General features: G+C 49.4%; 1 protein-coding gene across 1 annotated transcript; it reads left to right on the top strand.

Annotated features, from left to right (window-relative positions):
• The first annotated feature begins 96 nt into the window (after positions 1 to 96).
• ANKZF1 (ankyrin repeat and zinc finger peptidyl tRNA hydrolase 1) lies at positions 97 to 23,118 on the top strand. The gene is made up of 16 exons (XM_069732802.1): positions 97 to 147; positions 4,332 to 4,456; positions 4,766 to 4,866; positions 5,041 to 5,143; positions 6,268 to 6,455; positions 6,528 to 6,646; positions 6,795 to 6,948; positions 7,047 to 7,266; positions 8,111 to 8,206; positions 8,369 to 8,512; positions 8,727 to 8,840; positions 9,665 to 9,929; positions 10,018 to 10,129; positions 18,408 to 18,575; positions 20,622 to 20,695; positions 21,019 to 23,118. The coding sequence occupies exons 1-16, from the start codon at positions 140 to 142 to the stop codon at positions 21,143 to 21,145; spliced, it is 2,118 nt and encodes a 705-aa protein (XP_069588903.1). The 5' UTR covers positions 97 to 139; the 3' UTR covers positions 21,146 to 23,118.
• The last annotated feature ends 364 nt before the right edge of the window (positions 23,119 to 23,482 follow it).

Below are 23,482 nucleotides of genomic sequence, written 5' to 3'. Positions count from 1 at the left end.
CTCACTAACCAATAACTACGCAGGTGGGCGTGTGTGAGGTTTGTTTTGGGTCAGCGTGAGAGAAGGGGGTTGTGGTGAAGGCGGAAGTGACGTCAGACGAGGAAGTGAAGTGACAGCTGGTGGGAGCCACGTGAGCAGCATGGAGGGGTGAGGAAGAGTTCGCCTGTTATTACTGTCCGTCCTGTCTGTCAGCGTCTGTTAAGATTCTGAGAGGCGCCGTTGAGTTACAGAATTCCCTCCATAGATGGGGAGTGATGAGGGCTGATGGGAATTGACACACAGAGCATCGCAGGACACGCAGAGCATCGCAGCTATGATAGAAAGGAGTCAGGACACGCAGAGCATCGCAGCTATGATAGAAAGGAGTCCGGACACGCAGAGCATCGCAGCTGTGATAGAAAGGAGTCAGGGCAGGCAGAGCATCGCAGCTATGATAGAAAGGAGTCAGGACACGCAGAGCATCGCAGCTATGATAGAAAGGAGTCAGGGCAGGCAGAGCATCGCAGCTATGATAGAAAGGAGTCAGGACACGCAGAGCATCGCAGCTATGATAGAAAGGAGTCAGGGCAGGCAGAGCATCGCAGCTATGATAGAAAGGAGTCAGGACACGCAGAGCATCGCAGCTATGATAGAAAGGAGTCAGGAGACGCAGAGCATCACAGCTATGATAGAAAGGAGTCAGGACACACAGAGCATCGCAGCTATGATAGAAAGGAGTCAGGACACGCAGAGCATCGCAGCTATGATAGAAAGGAGTCAGGAGACGCAGAGCATCGCAGCTATGATAGAAAGGAGTCAGGAGACGCAGAGCATCGCAGCTATGATAGAAAGGAGTCAGGACACGCAGAGCATCGCAGCTATGATAGAAAGGAGTCAGGACACGCAGAGCATCGCAGCTATGATAGAATGATGTCAGGACACGCAGAGCATCGCAGCTATGATAGAAAGGAGTCAGGACACGCAGAGCATCGCAGCTATGATAGAAAGGAGTCGGACACGCAGAGCATCGCAGCTATGATAGAAAGGAGTCAGGAGACGCAGAGCATCGCAGCTATGATAGAAAGGAGTCAGGACACGCAGAGCATCGCAGCTATGATAGAATGATGTCAGGACACGCAGAGCATCGCAGCTATGATAGAAAGGAGTCAGGACACGCAGAGCATCGCAGCTATGATAGAAAGGAGTCCGGACACGCAGAGCATCGCAGCTATGATAGAAAGGAGTCAGGACACGCAGAGCATCGCAGCTATGATAGAAAGGAGTCGGACACGCAGAGCATCGCAGCTATGATAGAAAGGAGTCAGGAGACGCAGAGCATCGCAGCTATGATAGAAAGGAGTCAGGACACGCAGAGCATCGCAGCTATGATAGAATGATGTCAGGACACGCAGAGCATCGCAGCTATGATAGAAAGGAGTCAGGACACGCAGAGCATCGCAGCTATGATAGAAAGGAGTCAGGACACGCAGAGCATCGCAGCTATGATAGAATGATGTCAGGACACGCAGAGCATCGCAGCTATAATAGAAAGGAGTCAGGACTCACAGAGCATCGCAGCTATGATAGAAAGGAGTCCGGACACGCAGAGCATCGCAGCTATGATAGAAAGGAGTCAGGACACACAGAGCATCGCAGCTATGATAGAAAGGAGTCAGGACACACAGAGCATCGCAGCTATGATAGAAAGGAGTCAGGAGACGCAGAGCATCACAGCTATGATAGAAAGGAGTCAGGACACACAGAGCATCGCAGCTATGATAGAAAGGAGTCCGGACACGCAGAGCATCGCAGCTATGATAGAAAGGAGTCAGGACACACAGAGCATCGCAGCTATGATAGAAAGGAGTCAGGAGACGCAGAGCATCACAGCTATGATAGAAAGGAGTCAGGACACACAGAGCATCGCAGCTATGATAGAAAGGAGTCAAGAGACGCAGAGCATCACAGCTATGATAGAAAGGAGTCAGGACACGCAGAGCATCGCAGCTATGATAGAAAGGAGTCAGGACACGCAGAGCATCGCAGCTATGATAGAAAGGAGTCCGGACACGCAGAGCATCGCAGCTGTGATAGAAAGGAGTCAGGGCAGGCAGAGCATCGCAGCTATGATAGAAAGGAGTCAGGACACGCAGAGCATCGCAGCTATGATAGAAAGGAGTCAGGACACGCAGAGCATCGCAGCTATGATAGAAAGGAGTCAGGAGACGCAGAGCATCGCAGCTATGATAGAAAGGAGTCAGGACACGCAGAGCATCGCAGCTATGATAGAAAGGAGTCAGGACACGCAGAGCATCGCAGCTATGATAGAATGATGTCAGGACACGCAGAGCATCACAGCTATGATAGAAAGGAGTCAGGACACGCAGAGCATCGCAGCTATAATAGAAAGGAGTCAGGACACGCAGAGCATCGCAGCTATGATAGAAAGGAGTCAGGACACGCAGAGCATCGCAGCTATGATAGAAAGGAGTCAGGACACGCAGAGCATCGCAGCTATGATAGAAAGGAGTCAGGACACGCAGAGCATCGCAGCTATGATAGAAAGGAGTCAGGACACACAGAGCATCGCAGCTATGATAGAAAGGAGTCGGACACGCAGAGCATCGCAGCTATGATAGAAAGGAGTCAGGAGACGCAGAGCATCGCAGCTATGATAGAAAGGAGTCAGGACACGCAGAGCATCGCAGCTATGATAGAAAGGAGTCAGGACACGCAGAGCATCGCAGCTATGATAGAATGATGTCAGGACACGCAGAGCATCGCAGCTATGATAGAAAGGAGTCAGGACACGCAGAGCATCGCAGCTATGATAGAAAGGAGTCAGGACACGCAGAGCATCGCAGCTATGATAGAAAGGAGTCAGGACACACAGAGCATCGCAGCTATGATAGAAAGGAGTCAGGACACGCAGAGCATCGCAGCTATGATAGAAAGGAGTCAGGACACACAGAGCATCGCAGCTATGATAGAAAGGAGTCAGGACACGCAGAGCATCGCAGCTATGATAGAAAGGAGTCAGGACACGCAGAGCATCGCAGCTGTGATAGAAAGGTGTCAGGGCACGCAGAGCGTCGCAGCTATGATAGAAAGGAGTCAGGACATGCAGAGCATTGCAGCTATGATAGAAAGGTGTCAGGGCACGCAGAGCGTCGCAGCTATGATAGAAAGGAGTCAGGGCAGGCAGAGCGTCGCAGCTATGATAGAAAGGAGTCAGGACACACAGCATCGCAGCTATGATAGAAAGGTGTCAGGACACACAGAGCGTCGCAGCTATGATAGAAAGGAGTCAGGACACAGAGCATCGCAGCTATGATAGAAAGGAGTCATGGCAGGCAGAGCATCGCAGCTATGATAGAAAGGAGTCAGGACACGCAGAGCATCGCAGCTATGATAGAAAGGAGTCAGAACATGCAGAGCATCGCAGCTATGATAGAAAGGTGTCAGAACATGCAGAGCATCGCAGCTATGATAGAAAGGAGTCAGGACACGCAGAGCATCGCAGCTATGATAGAAAGGAGTCAGAACATGCAGAGCATCGCAGCTATGATAGAAAGGAGTCAGGAAACGCAGAGCATCGCAGCTATGATAGAAAGGACTCAGGACACGCAGAGCATCGCAGCTATGATAGAAAGGAGTCAGGACATGCAGAGCATCACAGCTATGATAGAAACGGGTCAGGACATGTAAATCATCGCAGCTATGATAGAAACGGGTCAGGACATGCAGAGCATCGCAGCTATGATAGAAAGGAGTCAGGACATGCAGATTTTCGCAGCTATGATAGAAAGGAGTCAGGACATGCAGAACATCACAGCTATGATAGAAAGGTGTCAGGACATGCAGCATCGCAGCTATGATAGAAAAGTGTCAGAACATGCAGAACATCGCTGCTATGATAGAAAGGTGTCAGGACAGGCAGAACATCGCAGCTGTGATAGAAAGGTGTCAGGGATGCAGAGCATCGCAGCTATGATAGAAAGGTATCAGGACATGCAGAGCATCACAGCTATGATAGAAAGGTGTCAGGACATGTAGAGCATCGCAGCTGTGATAGAAGGGGTCAGGACACGCAGAGCATTGCAACTCTTATAGAAAGGGATCAGGACATGCAGAACATCGCAGCTATGATAGAAAGGTGTCAGGACATGCAGAGCATCGCAGCTGTGATAGAAAGGGGTCAGAAAACGCAGAGCATTGCAGCTATGATAGAAAGGTGTCAGGTACATGGGCATAGATGAGATCCCTGCCAGTCACATACATCTTGTAACACAACAGTTGGTTCTTCAGCCAGTGCCCAATATCTTCTGGTAATTTTGTAATTAACCTCTTAGGTCTCCTGGAATACAAGTTGTCAGTCTGTTTGATCTGAGTCCTTCCAGTCCAGAGTTATCAGGCCTGTCCATCTATAATAAAACTCATGGAAAAGACAATTCTTTGGAGAATGTGAAGCCTCCAGGTATAAAATCACAATCAGCGATGAGGACGCCGCTCGGGTTTGGTTTTGAACAGCGATAAGGGGTAATGAGCTACCAATCAATTAAAAGGGTCATGCTAGAACTCTGCTGCTGATTGGGGAAAAAAAGTGGAAACCATCGACAAGCAGGTTAGCTGTTGTTGCTGGATCTTGAAGAAAACATCCGAGGATATGTTATTTGGGAATGGCACTAAGGGACCTCTGGACCTAACAAATGAGGGGAGTGAGGGACGTCGATGCCTCATTGCAGGGGCACATTACAATCTGATATATGTGATTGTTTTTCCCTAGAAATAAATGTCAGAGAAGCAAAAGCACCTAATGTCCTGGAGATTTCTGATCGCATGAACTGTTCGACATGTCAGTGCAAATTTGACAGCAGGGAGGAACAGGTAATTTATGTCTTCGGTATCAATGCATGGCCGTCAACCTGATCAAGAATAGCTGCAGTGTAAAGTATGGTGGAGGTCAGAACTTATTATGATGATCTACCAAGTCTGTATATTTTGATAAATAAAAATTGATTTATGGCTTCAGAAAATTGACCTTTGATTTCTGTGTTAAAGAGAGAACATTACACCTTGGACTGGCATCGATTTAACCTGAAAAGGAGAATCCAGGGAGCAGAAGTGTTAAGTGAAGAGGACTTCCAGGAGAAGACACGGGCAGGTGAGAGAAGAGAAATAAGGCATGAGCAAGTGAATGGGTCCTGAACAGGACAAGACATGGAGGAGAGGTGTGTGAGATTAGACATGGGCTGCTGAGAGGTCGAGGGATGAAACATGCTCTACTGAGTCAGTCGTGGCATGAGACAAGCTTTGTTGAGTGGCTTAGGGACAAGATGGGCTGCTGAGAAGTTGAAAGGCGAGGCATGGGCTGCTGAGAGGGCAAGGAAAAAGAGACATGGGCTGCGAGGAGGTCGAGGAAAAAGGCATGGGCTGCTGAGAGGCTGAGGAAAAAGAGGCATGGGCTGCGGGGAGGTTAAGGAAAAAGGCATTGGCTGCTGAGAGGTCGAGGAAAAAGAGGCATGGGCTGCGGGGAGGTTGAGGAAAAAGGCATGGGCTGTGGGGAGGTCGAGGAAAAAGAGGCATGGGCTGCGGGGAGGTCGAGGAAAAAGAGGCATTGGCTGCTGAGAGGTCGAGGAAAAAGAGGCATGGGCTGCTGAGAGGTCAAGGAAAAAGAGACATGGGCTGCGGGGAGGTCGAGGTAAAAGAGGCATGGGCTGCAGGGAGGTCGAGGAAAAAGAGGCATGGGCTGCGGGGACGTCGAGGAAAAAGAGGCATGGGCTGTGGGGAGGACGAGGAAAGAGGCATGGGCTGCGGGGAGGACGAGAAAAGAGAGGCATGGGCTGCGGGGAGGACGAGGAAAGAGAGGCATGGGCTGCGGGGAGGTTAAGGAAAAAGAGACATGGGCTGCGGGGAGGTTAAGGAAAAAGAGGCATGGGCTGCGGGGAGGTTAAGGAAAAAGAGGCATAGGCTGCGGGGAGGTTAAGGAAAAAGAGGCATGGGCTGCGGGGAGGTTAAGGAAAGAGAGGCATGGGCTGCGGGGAGGTTAAAGAAAAAGAGGCATGGGCTGCGGGGAGGTTAAGGAAAAAGAGGCATGGGCTGCGGGGAGGTTAAGGAAAAAGAGGCATGGGCTGCGGGGAGGACGAGGAAAGAGAGGCATGGGCTGCGGGGAGGTTAAGGAAAAAGAGGCATGGGCTGCGGGGAGGACGAGGAAAGAGAGGCATGTGAGGGCTTCCACATTTCAGGACCTTCACCTCTGGTATAAGAATCCTTTTCCATCTTTTCCAGGAGACGTATCCAGCATCTCTGGCTCAGACTCGGAGAGCTCGGATGAATTGGAGCCCAGGACGACCTCGGAGCCCGGAGACGGTTCATCTCCCAACATCGCTCAGTCCATCCGAGCTCAGAGAGTCTTATTTCGGAATGGAGAGCAGCAGCTTCTGTCTGTTTACCGCTGTGTTTTGGGGGCAGCGAAGGTACGGACTATAAATGCACCATATAACCAATGTGAGGCCTCTGTAATACAACATTACTGTATCCTGCTCCAGGACCTGGAGGTGACGGCGCAGCAGCTGCTCAGTTGTGTGAAGCGTCTGCAGGAGCAGCCGCCGGTGGTGGTGATTCTCATGGCAGGTGGAGGACATTTTGCTGGAGCTGTTTATCAGGGGTACTTTTCTATTTTATATGCATTTATATATACATACATATATGTTTCTTGTTTCTGTCACCTCCCCACCTGCATTACACTACCTGGGTTATACGTGGCGTTATGTGTAAGATCATGTCCTCCATCCTCATTTGTGTCTTCTCTACAGAAAGGAGGTGATGAAGCACAAGACCTTCCATCGTTACACAGTGAGAGCCAAAAGGGGGACCGCACAATCCGTCCATGACTCCCAGAATCGTGGACACATGGCTAAGTCTGCCGGGGCGGCTCTGAGGAGATACAACCAGGCGGCTCTGATGGCGGTGAGTCTTCTACATCTTATTACTGCGGTAGCTATTAGACGACTTCATACAATCTCCAAGTATTAATATTACTGATCTTGTTTTTCTTTTACTTCCAGGACATAAATCAGTTATTGCAGAGCTGGACAGATCACATTAAAGAAGCTCAGGGGATCTTTCTCCGAGCCCCTCGTTCTGATAAAACTCTGTTCTTAGGACGTAATTCTCCCATTACAAGGAAAGACCCGCGAGTTTTCGGAATTCCATTCTGCACAAGGAGAGCCACCTACAGGGAGGTCCATAGGGTGCACACACATCTCTTCACCCTGCAGCTCTATGGTAAGATGGCTCTGAGGTCACTGCGTACATACATTACTGATCCTGAGTTACATCCTGTATTATACTCCAGAGCTGCACTCACTATTCTGCTCGTGCAGTCACTGTGTACATACATTACATTACAGATCCTGAGTTACATCCTGTATTATACTGCAGAGCTGCACTCACTATTCTGCTGGTGTAGTCACTGTGTACATACATTACATTACTGATCCTGAGTTACATCCTGTATTATACCCCAGAGCTGCACTCACTATTCTGCTTGTGCAGTCACTGTGTACATACATTACATTACAGATCCTGAGTTACATCCTGTATTATACTCCAGAGCTGCACTCACTATTCTGCTCGTGCAGTCACTGTGTACATACATTACATTACTGATCCTGAGTTACATCCTGTATTATACTCCAGAGCTGCACTCACTATTCTGCTGGTGCAGTCACTGTGTACACACATTACATTACTGATCCTGGGTTACGTCCTGCATTATCCTCCAGAGCTGCACTCACTATTCTGTGAATTAAAAATCTTGCTTGAATATTTGAAGTCTGGGAAACTTCATCTTTACACCAAGCACAGCACAGTCGCCCATTGTAGGAAAAATGTAATACTCTCTTCATTATAGGAGTTCAGCTGTGAGGGAGTGTGTGATGTCCTGCTTGCCGACTGTTTTCTATAACAGTAGCAGAATTTTGGCATCTAACGCGCAGTATAATTCAGGCTCTTACTCTGACTTTCTCCTTTGTCGTTTTAGTTGGGGGCTTTATATCTCTCAAGCATTTGGTGCTTGTGTTTTATTGTTCTGAACAATATAGATAATAAGGGGGTTTTCTTTTTACAGAAATGGCGGTGGCCTCATCACTGTTCAGTAGAACACAAGTGAAAACCTTAAGGCCTAGAAAGCCAGGACGGACGGAAGTTAAAGAACAGAGGACGGGTAAATATACATGTCCAGGGTGCGATGGAGACCGTGGTGGTCCGCAGCTTCACCAGATGCAGATTGTTACCACTCCCCCATTCTATTATTGAGGATCATTTGTCGCCTTTTATACAGAATGTATCCATAGAATCCACCGCAGATGTTTGTGTCTTGTGTCAGATGCCGCTGATGTGTCAGAAGAGGAGTCTCCCGCATCTGAAGACTTAGTGGAAGAGGAGCTGACAATCAGCACATTGGATCTGAGGGAGCACGAAGTGGAGCCAAGGAGGAGGAGAAAAAAGAGAAAGAAGCGGGAAGCAACGAGTGCGTGTTACATTAGTGTTATATAATACACAAGGTGGTGTAACTTTTATCTGTTTATGACCGCGGGGCTTTGTAGCCACGCTCACGTTCTCTGCCATATTGGGGTGAAGAGGACATTTTGATCCCATTTCACTTTTTGGGGCTGTTAACCACACTGTGCAGAGGTCATCATGGTGGAAGGACGTCTGCTGTGAGTGTTGTCTGGGTTTTGTAGGTGCGACTGGGCCCAGTGTTACATCTCGGAGGACCGAGCAGGACCGTGAGGATGAAGATTCAGCCATTGAGGAAACAGAGAACTATACACCTCAGCCATCATCTGCACTGGAAGGTAAAGCACTGACGCCGGGGGACGGGGTCGCCCTTTATATGTTGGCTCATACACAGATCAGTCAGGACTTTAGAGGCGCCGGTCTGATATTGTGTAGGTCTCCTACTGCTGGCAGCAGGACGTTATTAGCCGGTTCTGTGCGACGCTTAGTGCGGCCTCCGTGGATCAGACTTTGCTCTCCAGCACGTCCCACAGATTATGGATCGGACTAGGATCTGGGGAGTTGGAGACGAGTCATCTCCTTGATCTTTATCATGTTTCTCGGACCATTGCTGATCGGCCATTGTCAGAGGAGCTGCCGTTAGGGAATCCTACAACCTTGGAGGTACCAAGTATGTACCATATTTAGTCAGGGCCACATGTAACAGGACCCGAGACTTCCAGCAGAGCATCGCCCCCTCACTTCCTGCGCCGGCTCCTGTTTCCTAGTGTTATCTCCTCCCTGGTGAGTGACGCAGCAGCCGTCCACGTGATGTAAACTGTCATTCATCACACCTGATGGGCTTCTTCCATCACTCTGTGGTCGAGCTCTGCTGACTATATGCTCATTATAGGGTTTATAATCCTGTACAGGGATAAGAAGAGACACTGAGCAGGTATACTGAGCATACACAGCAAGGAGCAATGCTCTGCGTGTTCTGCATGCACAGCGAGGAGCAATGCTCTGTGTGTTCTGCATACACAGCAAGGAGCAATGTTCTGCATGCACAGCAAGGAGCAATGCATGTGTATTACCCCATGTCTCCGACAGTGCCCCCACAGCAGAATATGCAACTGCCCATGTGTTTGCTAATATATGATGAATCCTTTTGTCTCCTGATCAGGTGATGAATTCTCCAGGACACGTAATGTCTTATTCACTTGCTGCAAGACCGGAGATGCTGAGACCGCTAAGCAGATGTTACAAGATGTACTTTCCGGCTCTGACGACTCCTCTGGACCCAGACTTTGCTCCTCGGAGGTCGTGCCGAGGCTGGTGAATGAGCACCTGCCGGTAGAGGGACGCACGCTGCTCCACGTGGCGGCTGCTGCTGGACACGGGGAAGTGGCCTGTCTGCTCATGGACGCTGGCTGGGACCCTGCGCTCAGGTCGGTGGATACGATTCGGGTCTGTAGTTACCAACATTCATTTATTTTTACACAACTGATAAATTTTACAATTCTTCACCTCTTTAAGGGACACCAATGCCCAGACGCCATATTCTGTGTCTGTGGACAAACGCACCCGTCTTCTCTTCCGCAAGTACAGAGCGGAAAACCCTGACAAATACAACTACAGCAAGTCTCAGGTGTGTAGCTGCCGCCGCTGATGTCTCCGACCTCAGTATTCAAGTCTTAGACAATCCCTTTTTCATCACGGGTCACATGCAGAGTGTATGGAGCCGGCTCAGCTGTGTTACACAGCCGGCATCTGTCTCTTAACAGCAGTGACCGGAGCTAGCCCTGACTGCTGCAGTTTAACCATTTAAATGTTGATGCTAATCTCGGACAGCGGCATTTAATTCACCCCCGCGCCCCACTGCCTCCTTAAGGTACCGTTACACTAAACGACTTACCAACAATCACGACCAGCGATACGACCTGGCCGTGATCGTTGGTAAGTCGTTGTGTGGTCGCTGGGGAGCTGTCACACAGACAGCTCTCTCCAGTGACCAACGATCCGGGGAAAGACTTCGGCATCGTTGAAACTGTCTTCAACGATGCCAAAGTCCCCGGGTAACCAAGGTAAACATCGGGTTACTAAGTGCAGGGCCGCGCTTAGTAACCCGATATTTACCCTGGTTACCATTGTAAAAGTTAAAGAAAAAAAAAAAAAACCAGTACATACATTCCGATGTCTGTCACGTCCCCCGCCGTCAGCTTCCCGCACTGACTGTGTCAGTGCCGGCCGTAAAGCAGAGTACAGCGGTGACGTCACCGCTGTGCTCTGCTTTACGGCCGTCACTGACAGTCAGTGCAGGGAAGCTGACGGCGGGGGACGTGACAGACATCGGAATGTGAGTATGTACTGTTTTTTTTTTTTTTTTTACTTTTACAATGGTAACCAGGGTAAATATCGGGTTACTAAGTGCGGCCCTGCACTTAGTAACCCGATGTTTACCCTGGTTACAGTGTGACGCCGATCTAACGATGACAGCGGGGTGATCAGCGACCAAAAAAAGGTCCTGATCATTCCCCAATGACCAATGATCTCCCAGCAGGGGCCTAATCGTTGGTCGTTGTCACACATAAAGATATCGTTAGCGGGATCGTTGCTACGTCACAAAAAGCGTGACATTGCAACAATATCGTTAACAAAATCGTTGTGTGTAGGTACCTTAAGTCCTGTGAAACCAAGCCTCAGGCTGTCCTTCAAGGAACATCAGACATTCTATAGATCGCAGTACAGAGTATGAGGACTCAAACATTTACAGGCTCAAGTCCTCTAAAAGGACAAAACAATAAAAATTTAAGAAAAGTTAAAAAAAATAAAATTTAAATCGCACCTTTCTCTAAATTTTTTTTTTTTTTAGAAAATAAACTTATTTGGTCGTAGAAGGCCGAGCAATCAAAATATAGAATTATTTAGACGGCAAGTTTAAAAAAAATAAAAAATTTGCTACTCCAGAATTCGTTTTTGTTTTTTCCTCCAAAATTGCAATAAAAAGCGATCAAAACGTCCTATCTATCCCAAAGGCTATGTGCACACGTTCAGGAAAGTTTGCAGAATTTTCCTGAGCAACTCCGGATTACTTTTGCAGGAAATCCGCTCGCGTTTTTTGCAGGTTCCCAATGAAATAATATAGCGGCAAATCCGCAAAAAGTCCACAAAATTAATGAACATGTTTTACGTGGAAAAAAACGTAACATGGGCACAAAAATTGCGGTATGCTTTAAAATTTTTTGGCATGCTTAATGTAAACGTTTAAGCGGAAAACCACAGAATAAACGTGAAAAATCCGTAACGTGTGCACATAGCCAAAATGGTATCAATAAAAACAAGCCCTCTCGCAGCTTCATGGATGGAAAAATGAAAGTGGTCTCAGAAAATGGCAACACAAACAATTTTTTTTTCACAGTTAAGAAGTTTAATCACTTAAATATGGGGGGAAAAAAATAGGGATTTTTGTGTACTCACCGTAAAATCCTTTTCTCAGAGCCATTCATTGGGGGATACAGACCGTGGGTGTATGCTGCTGCCACTAGGAGGCTGACACTAAGTGATACAAAGAAAGTTAGCTCCTTCCCTGCAGTATACACCCTCCTGGTAGCTCTCAGCTAGCCAGTTCGGTGCAAAAGCAGTAGATCAATAACAGCATATGAGCGTATAGCATGTCATATTATATATGAGAGTATAGCATGTCAAATTATAAAACAAGCATAAGCTAATAACAGGGTGGGAGCTGTGTCCCCCAATGAATGGCTCGGAAAAAAGGATTTTACGGTGAGTACACAAAAATCCCTATTTCTCCTTCGCCTCATGGGGGGACACAGACCGTGGGACGTCTCAAAGCAGTCCCTGGGTGGGGACAACATCAGATCAGGCCCTGTGTAACCGCTACTTACAAGTGCGCCACCGCGGCCTGCAGAATCCGCCTGCCCAGACTCACATCTGTGGAAGTGTGGGAATTATAGTGCTTCAAGAATGCATGCGGACTGGACGAATCTGCAGGCGTGCTTTGCCGACGCCTGGTGCCTAGAACCCTCGATAGACAGGGAGATAGGCTGACATCTAACACGGAAGAACTCCTGGATGGTGTAACAAATCCACCAGGCTAACATGGCCGATGAAACGGCTAAGCCCTTCCAGTAACCGTCAGAAAGCCGTCCTCTTACCGTCGGGAAGCCCAAATAAAGCGTCCAACCTTCGGAAGGACGCCGTCCTCGAGACGTACCTACTCAGAGCACTCACGTCGTCCAGAATATGGGGAACTCATTCCATTTTGTGGACTGGTGCTGAAAGAGATGAGGGAAGAACTATGCCCTCATAACAGTGATAATACAATACTACCTTGATAACAAGGGATGGGGATGGCCTGAGGACAACCTTGCCTTGAAGGTAATAAGGGAAAAAAGTCTGAAAGAACAGAGCGGCTAGCTCCGAAGACTCGTCAGGATGAGGATATCGCAGAGAAAAAAAGGGCGACCTTCCATGATAGTAAAGTCTGGATCAAAAGGAGTCTACTGTAAGACTCCTAGGACCATTAAGGTCCCAATGATCTAACGGTATGCGATAGGGAAGAACCACGTGTGAAAACTCCCTGTGAGAAAGTCCCTACTTGCAGTTTTGTTGCAATAAGGCGGAAAGATACTAGCTCCGCAAACAAAAAACTGACGTGGTCAGTGCGGATCTCTGAGGATCACTGGGGCCCTTTCTGCTTCCAAAAGGCTTTTGTTGGCTAGGGGAGTTATTAGTTCTAGATACCTGTATGTTTCTAGAATACTTGCGGCCCCTGCTAGCCGACAGCTCCCATGTAGGAGAGGGACCATATGTATCGGTTCTGCGAGCACTCCAAGCCACGGAGGGATTCAATCTCTTGGTCAGAGAAACCATGGATTGCGGTCAGTGACGAAGTCCACTGAGGGAACTAGGTACTCTGGGATAAACTGGGATCAGCGGCGGAGGACTCCCGAGCTCATTTAGGGTGACCGGCTTCGGATTGGTCATGTGCCTTTAAGACCAGGGAATACTGGTCATGCGCCTTTTAGATCAGGGAATTCTGGTCATACTGGTCAAGTCGTTGTGCCCCTTTAATGCAAAGTCGTCGCCCCTGTCTGAGCCGGCCGGGTGGACCAAGATGGCCACCGGGAGTTGCAGAGGTGATAAAATCTTGCAGAGAGCGAGAAGCGCCAATTCAGGTGGCGGAGCCAAAGGCACGATGTTGGCGGAGCCTCGAGACCTCCATGAATAGGCCCAAGCCGGGGCCTAAATTTCTGCAGCCGGCGGGAGCGATACCAGCGGTAGAAGTGAGGGGCGTTGTAGTGGCCGAGAAAACTGAGTGCTTCCGTGCCAAGCGAGAAGCGCCAGAAAAGCGGGCAGAGCCGCCAGAGTGCGCTTCCGGGGTGCGGCCTACACATCGGCCGAAGCCGGGGGGCTAAATTTTTGCAGCTGGCGCGTGCGTTACCTCAAGGAGGTATTGCCACGATCCTCCGCACGTTTTCCCAACCACGACAACCTCATACCCATTCATCCAGCCCCCACTCCCCCGCTCCCCCTACTTGGAGCACTATGGAACGCACGCTCCATCTGCAACAAACTGCCATTTATCCATGACCTCTTCATCACCAACAAACTCTCCTTCCTCGGCCTCACTGAAACCTGGCTCACCCCCTCTGACTCGGCCTCTCCAGCTGCGCTCTCCTATGGCGGATTCCACCTCTCTCACACCCCTCGCCCCAGCAACAAACGCGGTGGAGGAGTTGGCTTGCTCCTGTCCGACACCTGCTCCTTTACTCCAATCCCGCTACCACCCTCCGCTACTCTTCCCTCGTTTGAGGTGCACTCTGTCCGCATCTATTCCCCCTCCAACCTCCAGCTGGCTGTCATCTACCGCCCCCCAGAACTAGCCATCTCCACCTTTCTCGACCACTTCACCACCTGGCTACTTCATTTCCTCTCTGTTGACATCCCCACTATCATCATGGGTGATTTCAATGTCCCCATTGACACTTTCACCTCAGCTGCCTCTAAACTTTTATCACTGACTGCCTCCTTTGGCCTCACTCAATGGTCCTCTGAGGCCACTCACAAAGATGGCCACACGCTGGACCTCATCTTCACCCGCCTCTGCTCCCTTACTAACCTCACTAACACACCCCTCCCCCTGTCTGACCACAACCTACTGACATTCTCGTCCCTCTCCTAGTGTGCAACCCCCACTCCACAAACTCACTCACCCTCGCAGAAATCTCAAACATCTCAACTTACAATCACTCTCTGAGTCCCTTCTCCCTCTCACAGACATAGCCTCCCTTCATGACACAGATGCTGCTGCCACTTTTTATAACACCACAATAACAACAACACTCGATTCGGCCGCCCCACTCATGCATAGTAAAACTCGTACAATTAACAGGCAGCCCTGGCTGACCAGCCTGACCAAAGAATTGAGACGGGCTTCCAGGATTGCCGAGCGGAGATGGAAGCGATCCCACTCTGCCGACCACTTCACTGCATACTAGCAGTCCCTCGCCAGCTTCAAGTCTGCGCTCACTGACGCAAAACAAACTTACTTCTCATCCCTCATATCCTCCCTGTCCCACAACCCTAAACAGCTTTTCAACACTTTCAATTCTCTACTCCGTCCCCCCGCACCTCCTCCCTCCCCCCTCATTTCTGCTGATGACTTCGCCTCTTTCTTTAAACAGAAGATCGATACGATCAGAGAAAGCTTTGGCCCACAGCGCCCACTGCCCCTCTTAGCTGCTCAACCCTGCTCCTCCAAAACCAGCTTCTCCACCATGACAGAAGATCAGCTCTCCACCCTCCTGTCAAGATCACACCTCACCACCTGCACGCTTGACCCGCTCCCATCCCACCTCATCCCTAACCTTTCCACGGTCTTCATCCCAACCCTAACACACCTCTTCAACCTCTCACTCACAACAGGTGTCTTTCCCTCATCCTTCAAGCATGCCAAGATCACACCCATCCTCAAAAAGCCCTCCCTCGACCCATCCTCTGTGTCTAGCTATCGCCCAATATCTCTTCTCCCTTATGCCTCCAAATTGCTGGAGCAACACGTCCATCTTGAACTGTCCTCCCACTTCTCCTCCTGCTCCCTCTTTGATCGGTTACAATCAGGCTTCCGTTCCCATCACTCAACTGAAACTGCCCTAACTAAAGTCACCAATGACCTACTAACTGCCAGGAGCAAGCGACACTACTCTGTCCTCCTTCTCCTGGACTTGTCTTCTGCCTTTGACACTGTAGACCACTCCCTTTTGCTACAAATCCTCTCATCCCTTGGCATCACAGACTTGGCCCTTTCCTGGATCTCGTCATATCTGACAGACCGAACATTCAGTGTCTCCCTCCCCCACACCACCTCCTCACTTCGCCCCTTGTCAGTCGGTGTTCCTCAAGGCTCTGTTCTAGGACCCCTACTCTTCTCCATCTACACTTTCGGCCTGGGACAGCTCATAGAATCCCACGGTATGCAGTACCATCTCTACGCTGACGACACGCAGATCTACCTCTCCGGACCTGACCTCTCCTCCTTGCTTACCAAAATCCCGCACTGTCTGTCTGCCATTTCAGCCTTCTTTTCTGCTCGCTTTCTACAACTGAACATGGACAAAACAGAATTCATCATCTTTCCCCCATCTCACTCTACCCCTCCACCAGACCTATCCATCAATGTCAATGGCTGCTCACTATCCCCAGTCCCACACGCCCGGTGCCTCGGGGTGATCCTCGACTCTGCCCTCTCTTTCAAGCCACATATCCAAGCCCTTGCCTCCTCCTGTCGTCTCAAACTCAAAAATATTTCCCGGATCCGTGCTTTCCTTGACCGCAACACTGCAAAAACGCTAGTGCATGCCCTTATCATCTCCCGCCTCGACTACTGCAACCTCCTACTCTCTGGACTCCCCTCTAGCACTCTGGCACCACTCCAATCCATCCTACACTCTGCTGCCCGACTAATCCACCTGTCCCCCCGCTATTCCCCAGCCTCTCCCCTGTGTCAAGCCCTTCACTGGCTTCCTATCGCCCAGAGACTCCAGTTCAAAACCCTCACAATGACATACAAAGCCATCCACAACCTGTCTCCTCCATACATCTGTGACATGGTCTCCCGGTACCTACCTACACGCGACCTCCGATCCTCCCAAGACCTCCTTCTCTACTCCCCTCTCATCTCTTCTTCCCATAACCGCATCCAAGACTTCTCCCGTGCTTCCCCCATACTCTGGAACTCTCTACCCCAACACATCAGACTTGCGCCTACCATAGAAACCTTCAAAAAGAACCTGAAGACTCATCTCTTCCGACAAGCCTACAGCCTGCAGTGATCCTCAACCTACTGAACAGCCGTACAGCCAGCTCTTCCCTCTCCTAGTGTATCCTCACCCACCCCCTGCAGACTGTGAGCCCTCGCGGGCAGGGTCCTCCCTCCTTATGTACTCGTGTGCCTTGTTATCTGCTCATGTTTAATGTATTTGTCTATATTTGCCCCGTATTCACATGTAAAGCGCCATGGAATAAATGGCGCTATAAAAATGTATAATAATAATAATAAAAAAAGGAGGTGGGCCACAGGGAAGCTGAGACTGCCAGTGAGCAAGGGGCCCACCGCTGACCGGATCCACTCACCTTCGGTGCGCATCCCAGGATGGAGCCACCGCGGATGACTGCAGGTCGGGTATTGCAGTGTGGACGGTGCAGGGATAGAGGGATAAACCTTAATCCATCATCCCTTTGTTAGGGAGGTGGAGAGGAACCGTCCGCCTCCTTGTGCCATCCGCTTTCACAGTGGTGGGACAGTGGGGGCTGCTCGGACGCCATAGAGAGGGGCCTCTGTACGTCCACGGAGTTCAGTCCCCGGGTGGACAGGGCCAGTTGTCCAGCATTAACCCTGGCTGGGGAAGAGGGAACGTGAAGGCGACACTCCATGTGCTCGTCTGTTGATGGTGCGGGGAGATCGGTGCCCTTGAAGGGACCCTTCGCCCCTAAGAATCAGCCCAGGCGTGGCATCCCACGTCGCAGGAGAGGATACGGAGAGGCGACACTCTCCGTGCTCGCCTGTTGATGGTTCGGGGAGATCGGAACCTTGAAAGGATCCGTCGCCCCATTCGTCCGTGGAAAAAATAAAATCAAAAATGTAAAAAATGTCTGTGTGCCTCCTACAGACACCAAGCAAGAATTGGTTAGCTGAGAGCCAGCAGGAGGGTGTATACTGCAGGCGAGGAGCGTGTATACTGCAGGGGAGGGGCTGAGAGCCAGCAGGAGGGTGTATACTGCAGGGGAGGAGCCGAGAGCCAGCAGGAGGGTGTATACTGCAGGGGAGGAGCTGAGAGCCAGCAGGATGGTGTATACTGCAGGGGAGGAGCCGAGAGCCAGCAGGATTGTGTATACTGCAGGGGAGGAGCCGAGAGCCAGCAGGAGGGTGTATACTGCAGGGGAGGAGTCGAGAGCCAGGAGGAGGGTGCATACGGCAGGGGAGGAGCCGAGAGCCAGCAGGAGGGTGCATACTGCAGGGGAGGAGCCGAGAGCCAGGAGAAGGGTGTATACTGCAGGGGAGGAGCCGAGAGCCAGCAGGAGGGTGTATACTGCAGGGGAGGAGCCGAGAGCCGGCAGGAGGGTGTATACTGCAGGGGAGGAGCCGAGAGCCGGCAGGAGGGTGTATACTGCAGGGGAGGAGCCGAGAGCCGGCAGGAGGGTGTATACTGCAGGGGAGGAGCGTGTATCACTTAGTGTCGCCTCCTAGTGGCAGCAGCATACACCCACGGTCCGTGTCCCCCAATGAGGCGAAGGAGAAAAACTTAAGTTTGGTATCGCCACAATCGGCTCACCTGGAGCAATCTGTTATATGTTTTCATTACATCAATACCGGACATTGATTAATCATCTTCTACTGAATTTAGATCCCAGGACCAATATCGGAGGAGGTGGAGGCCCGTAAGGCGGAGAAGAAGCGCGTCCAGAGGGCGCAAAGGAAACAGAAGGAGAAAGACGACAAAGAAGAGAGGCTGAGAAGGGAGGCCGAGGAGGCCGAGAAGAAGAGATTTGCAGCTCTGACTGAGCGTGAGAAGGTGAGGCCTTCCTGTGTCCGTACACATCACTGACTATTAACCCCTGAATATCACGTATGTGTGGAGCCTTCTCCCTCAGGCCGTTTTTAGCTGTTGTCGACACGACCACAGTAATGAAAATGGCGACTGCAGTTATTCTGCATGGAAATTTTCCAAGACCATTTTCTGAGCTCCAATGATTCCAGGTAGTGCGCTGCCAGGACCTTCTTTCTCAATGCCGTCACTTACAGTCACGGTTCCTTGCTGCGAACAATACGGACCACCCCTGATAGGAAGCAGAAGGGGAGCAACAATAGGAGGGAATAAGAAAAGGTAACGTTCAACAAAAAGATTCAAATCAGGGCAGTGCGAACTTAACGGCTGGAACTCGAATGCTGGCTTCCTGCGTGCCTCTGGTGATTGCAAGGCCCCACTGATTTAGTGATGCTCATGGGATGGAGTAATTTTAAAGGGAACCTGTCAGCAGGATTGTGCTCAGTAACCTGCAGACAGTGTCAGGTCGGCGCCGTTATTCTGATTACACAGGCCACCCCGGAACACGAGCATATCATTAACTCAAAACTGAAAATATAGATTACACAACAACCAAAAGATGGATTTCATCACAGGTATCATTCTAATCAGTATAACGGCGCCAACTTGAAACTGTGTGCATGGTACTGAGCACAATCCTGCTGACAGGTTCCCTTTGAGAGTCATCCAGGATGCTGATATTTGAGTGTTGGCCGTAGAACTTCGCACTGCCCTAATTCTGCTGCTACGAAGTACCAACGTGAACGCCAGATCAGGGTCCTGCAAACCTTTTTGCTCAACTCTACGAAAAGCCATTGCCTTAAGGGGAGGAAAGTTCAGGGAGCTTCTAGGTAGACCACATGGAGAAGAAGACTATGAACCGCATAGTCCTGCAGCCTAAGAGGATGACCATGAACAGCATAGTCCTGCACCCTAAGAAGATGACCATGAACAGCATAGTCCTGCACCCTAAGAAGATGACCATGAACAGCATAGTCCTGCACCCTAAGAAGATGACCATGAACAGCATAGTCCTGCACCCTAAGAGGATGACCATGAACAGCATAGTCCTGCACCCTAAGAGGATGACCATGAACAGCATAGTCCTGCACCCTAAGAAGATGACCATGAACAGCATAGTCCTGCTGCCTAAGAAGATGCCCATGAACCGCATAGTCCTGCAGCCTAAGAAGATGACCATGAACAGCATAGTCCTGCAGCCTTAGAAGATGACCATGAACCGCATAGTCCTGCAGCCTAAGAGGATGACCATGAACCGCATAGTCCTGCAGCCTAAGAGGATGACCATGAACAGCATAGTCCTGCAGCCTAAGAGGATGACCATAAACCGCATAGTCCTGCAGCCTTAGAAGATGACCATGAACCGCATAGTCCAGCAGCCTAAGATGACCATGAACTGCATAGTCCTGCAGCCTAAGAGGATGACCATGAACCGCATAGTCCTGCAGCCTAAGAGGATGACCATGAACCGCATAGTCCTGCAGCCTTAGAAGATGACCATGAACCGCATAGTCCAGCAGCCTAAGATGACCATGAACTGCATAGTCCTGCAGCCTAAGAGGATGACCATAAACCGCATAGTCCTGCAGCCTTAGAAGATGACCATGAACCGCATAGTCCAGCAGCCTAAGATGACCATGAACTGCATAGTCCTGCAGCCTAAGAGGATGACCATGAACTGCATAGTCCTGCAGCCTAAGAGGATGACCATGAACCGCATAGTCCTGCAGCCTTAGAAGATGACCATGAACAGCATAGTCCTGCAGCCTAAGAGGATGACCATGAACCGCATAGTCCAGCAGCCTAAGAGGATGACCATGAACAGCATAGTCCTGCAGCCTAAGATGACCATGAACTTCATAGTCCTGCAGCCTAAGAGGATGACCATGAAAAGCATAGTCCAGCAGCCTAAGAGGATGACCATGAACCGCAGTCTTGTATGCTCACAGAGATGACCATGAACAGCCTAAATTGTGATTGTATTTTCACGTAATTCCTGTATTTCTCATGCAGAGAGCGATCGTAGCAGAGCGTAGACTGGCCGCACAGCTCAACCTCAGCAACGAGACGGCTGGGACCAACGTCAGGTAAGGAGGATTTTCTCCCCTGGATACATTTCCTCTCTTTGAGTTACATGTTTTCTTCTCCATTCATGACTGAAGCTACATTCAGCTCTAGACAGCAGAGTATTGCGGCTGCACGGGGGGTAACTAAACTCTTAGGACAAGTGACTGACTGGTGCAGGAAGGTAAACCGCCGTCTGTAGCCAAAGGTGACCGGCGTAGAGCTGCACGAAAGGGGAAAAAGACATAAAATAACTCAATCTGCACTAAGGTGGTAAAAAGCTTTCAGTAAAGATTCTTATATTTTTCTCTATTTGGTAAGTTTGGCGTTTTGCTTTGTGTTGCAGGCGCTGCTGGCAGTGCGGAGAATCGCTTTTAGGAAAAATCCCATTTGAATACCTCGAGTTCTCCTTCTGTAGCACACGCTGTTTACAAGAACATCGACGTAGCCAAGTCACCAAACCTCAGAAGTAGCCGCCGTGGAAAAGTCCGGGCAGTGCTACAAAGCCAATGCTCCAGCCGCCGCTTACCTCTCTGGGACCGTCTCCGATTGTGGAAGATTGTACTGAACATGAGAGATCTCGTCCTCGGCTCCATGGACTATGACCAGCCTGGCGTATGCGCTGAGGATTCCTGGACGGTGGCTGCTGCTGCTGCTAACCGACTGCAAAGTCAAGGGTGCTCATGTGCAACATATTGCGTTTCTTAAAGCCTGTAACTAGATTTAACATGAATCCAAACACAGCGCCACCCCTGCCTGAGGTGGTGTGCGGTATTGCAGCTCCGCCATATTCTCCGTAATAGAGCGGAGCTGTAAAACTGGCCACAATCCATGGACGGTTTTGGAAAACTGCAACTAGATCTATATATAATATATATTGTTTTTGTTTTAATCCTGTACAACCCTTCTAATGATACCCTAGTTGACCAGTGTTGGAAGTGGACCATGCCATCATGAATGTGGCATCTGAGCTTTTCATGGGCCGGACCTAATGGGAAGACTTCAAGCTGCTCTCTAGGCCCACCATGGCAGATGATGGCCATAGGGGGAAAAAAAAAATAAAAAAAAATCATGCCATGTGATATTTAGGGACTCTTCGATGGCCTCCTGTTTTGGAAAGTGCAGTTTAACAGATTACATGACCCAACAGAACCCAAACATTACATCCACATGAATGGAAAACAAAAATCTGTGGCCAAATCCACACAAAGTTTCTATTGCAGATTCGCATGATGCAAAGGGTAAGGGTATGTGCACACATTGCGGATTTTTCCATGCAGATTCTGCAGCATCCGCAGGTAAAATGCCCTACGTTTTACCTGCAGATTTTGTGCGGATTTCGCCTGCGTTTTTACACCTTCGGATTCCTATTATGCAATTTTCCACAGCATGTCCACTGTGGATTTGGTTTTCCATAGGTTTACATGGTACTGTACACCACATAGAAAACTGCTACGGACCCGCAGGGCTAAACCCGCAACGTGTGCACAAACCCTAAAAGTTTGCTGCAACACTGGACATGTCACAGACTTAAAATACGCAGCATAGGCAAAGGCCAGTTTCTGCATATACTTTTTTTACAATCTCTAAATTTGATGCTGTTATATGCTGACAATTTTCTACCCATAAAATCCAAGTGTTTCAGCCCCACAACAAAAAAAACCACACCCTTCTGGCCGGTATATGGCAAATAATGACCCATGTATACAATTAAAGACGTCATCCCAAAAGCTGGAGGTATCCTCCATGCATGGGTATAGGTCTTTTAGAAAGGAGTCCCTTTTCGTGGGTCGCCGAGGATGCCACCTGTCACACCCCTGCATTTGGTACATTTTCTCTTGTCCTGTGGATAGGGAATCACTTTGAATTCTAATAACACCCCTTAAGGCTGTGTGCACACGTTGCGGTTTTTTCCGGTTTTTCCCGATAAAAACGCTATAAAACCGCAAAAAAAAAACGCATACAATAAGCATCCCATCATTTAGCATGAATTCCGCATGTTTTGTGCACATGATGCGTTTTTTTCCGCGAAAAAAATGCATCGCGGTAAAAAACGCAGCATGTTCATTCATTTTGCGGATTTCCCACTACAAAATGCATTGGGAAATGTCCGGAAAAAAAACGCATCAAAACCGCGGCAAAAAACGTGGTTTCTTGCAGAAAATGTCCGGTTTTTCTCAGGAATTTTCTGCAAGAAATCCTGAACGTGTGCACTTAGCCTTAATGTTCACTCCAGAAGCTTTTCCTGGCTTATTTACTGGAAGTAAGGCTCAGATGCCACAGACACAGAACAAGAACCCTTCCATCGTCAGTACAGGAAAAGCGAATGTCACTTCTTTAATTTTTGACCAAACTGACATTGTAATTGCCGCCTGCCAATAATCAGGATGTCACATTATTATTGCCTTAATGATTTTCCATAATTAAATAAACTTCCAATACATCAGTGCTAGTTATAGCCTCAGTATAGCTGGACACGGCTCTAACAAATCCTTCTTTTATACTGTGCTGTCCACAGAGCGATTACTTACCTGGTCTCTCCCTCCCCGGCTGCCATGAATCAGCAGGGACGATGCATTTCTGTGCAGTCCAGGTGACAAAGGACCCTCATCATGGCAGGTGTCCTGTAGCAGAAGGACGATTACTGCCGGGACTAGAGACTGGATGGATTGATGTCAGTGAGCAGCAGAATTCCATATCTACCATTGGTGCAGTAGAAGGAGGACCAGTCACTTCTTTTAGCAGCTTTACGGCTACTAAAGTCTGAAATGTTTAGAAGAAGTCACAAAAGTTGGAACATGTGCACAGCA

Source organism: Ranitomeya imitator, chromosome 7, assembly GCF_032444005.1.
Source record: "Ranitomeya imitator isolate aRanImi1 chromosome 7, aRanImi1.pri, whole genome shotgun sequence".
NCBI classification, from domain to species: Eukaryota; Metazoa; Chordata; class Amphibia; order Anura; family Dendrobatidae; genus Ranitomeya; species Ranitomeya imitator.
This window is presented reverse-complemented; position numbering and strand designations above follow the sequence as displayed.